This window comes from Empidonax traillii, unplaced genomic scaffold, assembly GCF_003031625.1.
Source record: "Empidonax traillii isolate 1590-97213 ecotype Southwest subspecies unplaced genomic scaffold, ASM303162v1 scaffold111:size2041728, whole genome shotgun sequence".
Classification (NCBI taxonomy): Eukaryota; Metazoa; Chordata; class Aves; order Passeriformes; family Tyrannidae; genus Empidonax; species Empidonax traillii.
In genome coordinates this window covers 2,013,171-2,013,743 of record NW_020955304.1, presented here as the reverse complement: position 1 = coordinate 2,013,743, position 573 = coordinate 2,013,171, and the positions used below count along the sequence as shown (strand labels likewise).

The 573-nt window shown below is 65.8% G+C and overlaps 1 protein-coding gene across 1 annotated transcript in view; it reads left to right on the top strand.

The window, feature by feature from the left end:
- Nucleotides 1–573, top strand: part of NMRAL1 (NmrA like redox sensor 1) — a 3,256-nt gene extending 2,683 nt beyond the window's left edge. The window contains exons 2-3 of the mRNA XM_027882795.1: nucleotides 75–342; nucleotides 534–573. Of these exons, the coding sequence (XP_027738596.1) occupies nucleotides 75–342; nucleotides 534–573 (308 nt within the window). The remainder of the gene's footprint in view (nucleotides 1–74; nucleotides 343–533) is intronic.

The window sequence follows — 573 nt, the reverse complement described above, 5'->3', positions numbered from 1 at the left end:
GAGAGCTCGGCCCGGGGGCTCCGTCCCGCGGCCCCGGCGCATCCCGGGGAAGGCCTGAGCGGCTGCATCCACAGGGGCGCAGGGAGGCAGCGTGGTCCGGGCGCTGCTGGACGATGGCACCTTCAGGGTGCGGGCGGTGACGCGGAGCCCCAGGAAGGCGGCGGCGGAGGAGCTGAAGCGCAGGGGAGCCGAGGTGGTGAAGGCGGATCAGGACGATGAGCCGTCGCTGGAGCAGGCCTTGGCGGGTGCCTACGGAGCCTTCGTTGTCACCAACTTCTGGGAGCACTGCAGCAAAGAGAAGGAAATCGAGCAGGTACCTGTGCTGGCATTAACCGGGACCACGTGTGGAATGGTCTGGGAGCAGGGATCGAGGGACAGCCGTGTGTCGTGGGGGTGGGGAGCATGGGACAGCTCTTGGAGTAGCCCTGCCAGCCCCGATGGTTTGAGTGGCCAGTCCAGGAGAGCCCCGAGGCCTCAGGAACACCAGGTTCCAGTTCTTGCAAAGCCAGAGCTTGTTCCGTGTTCCCTCGCAGTCGCGTGGCCACAGGATATGGTGTCTTTGGGGAGTGTTAA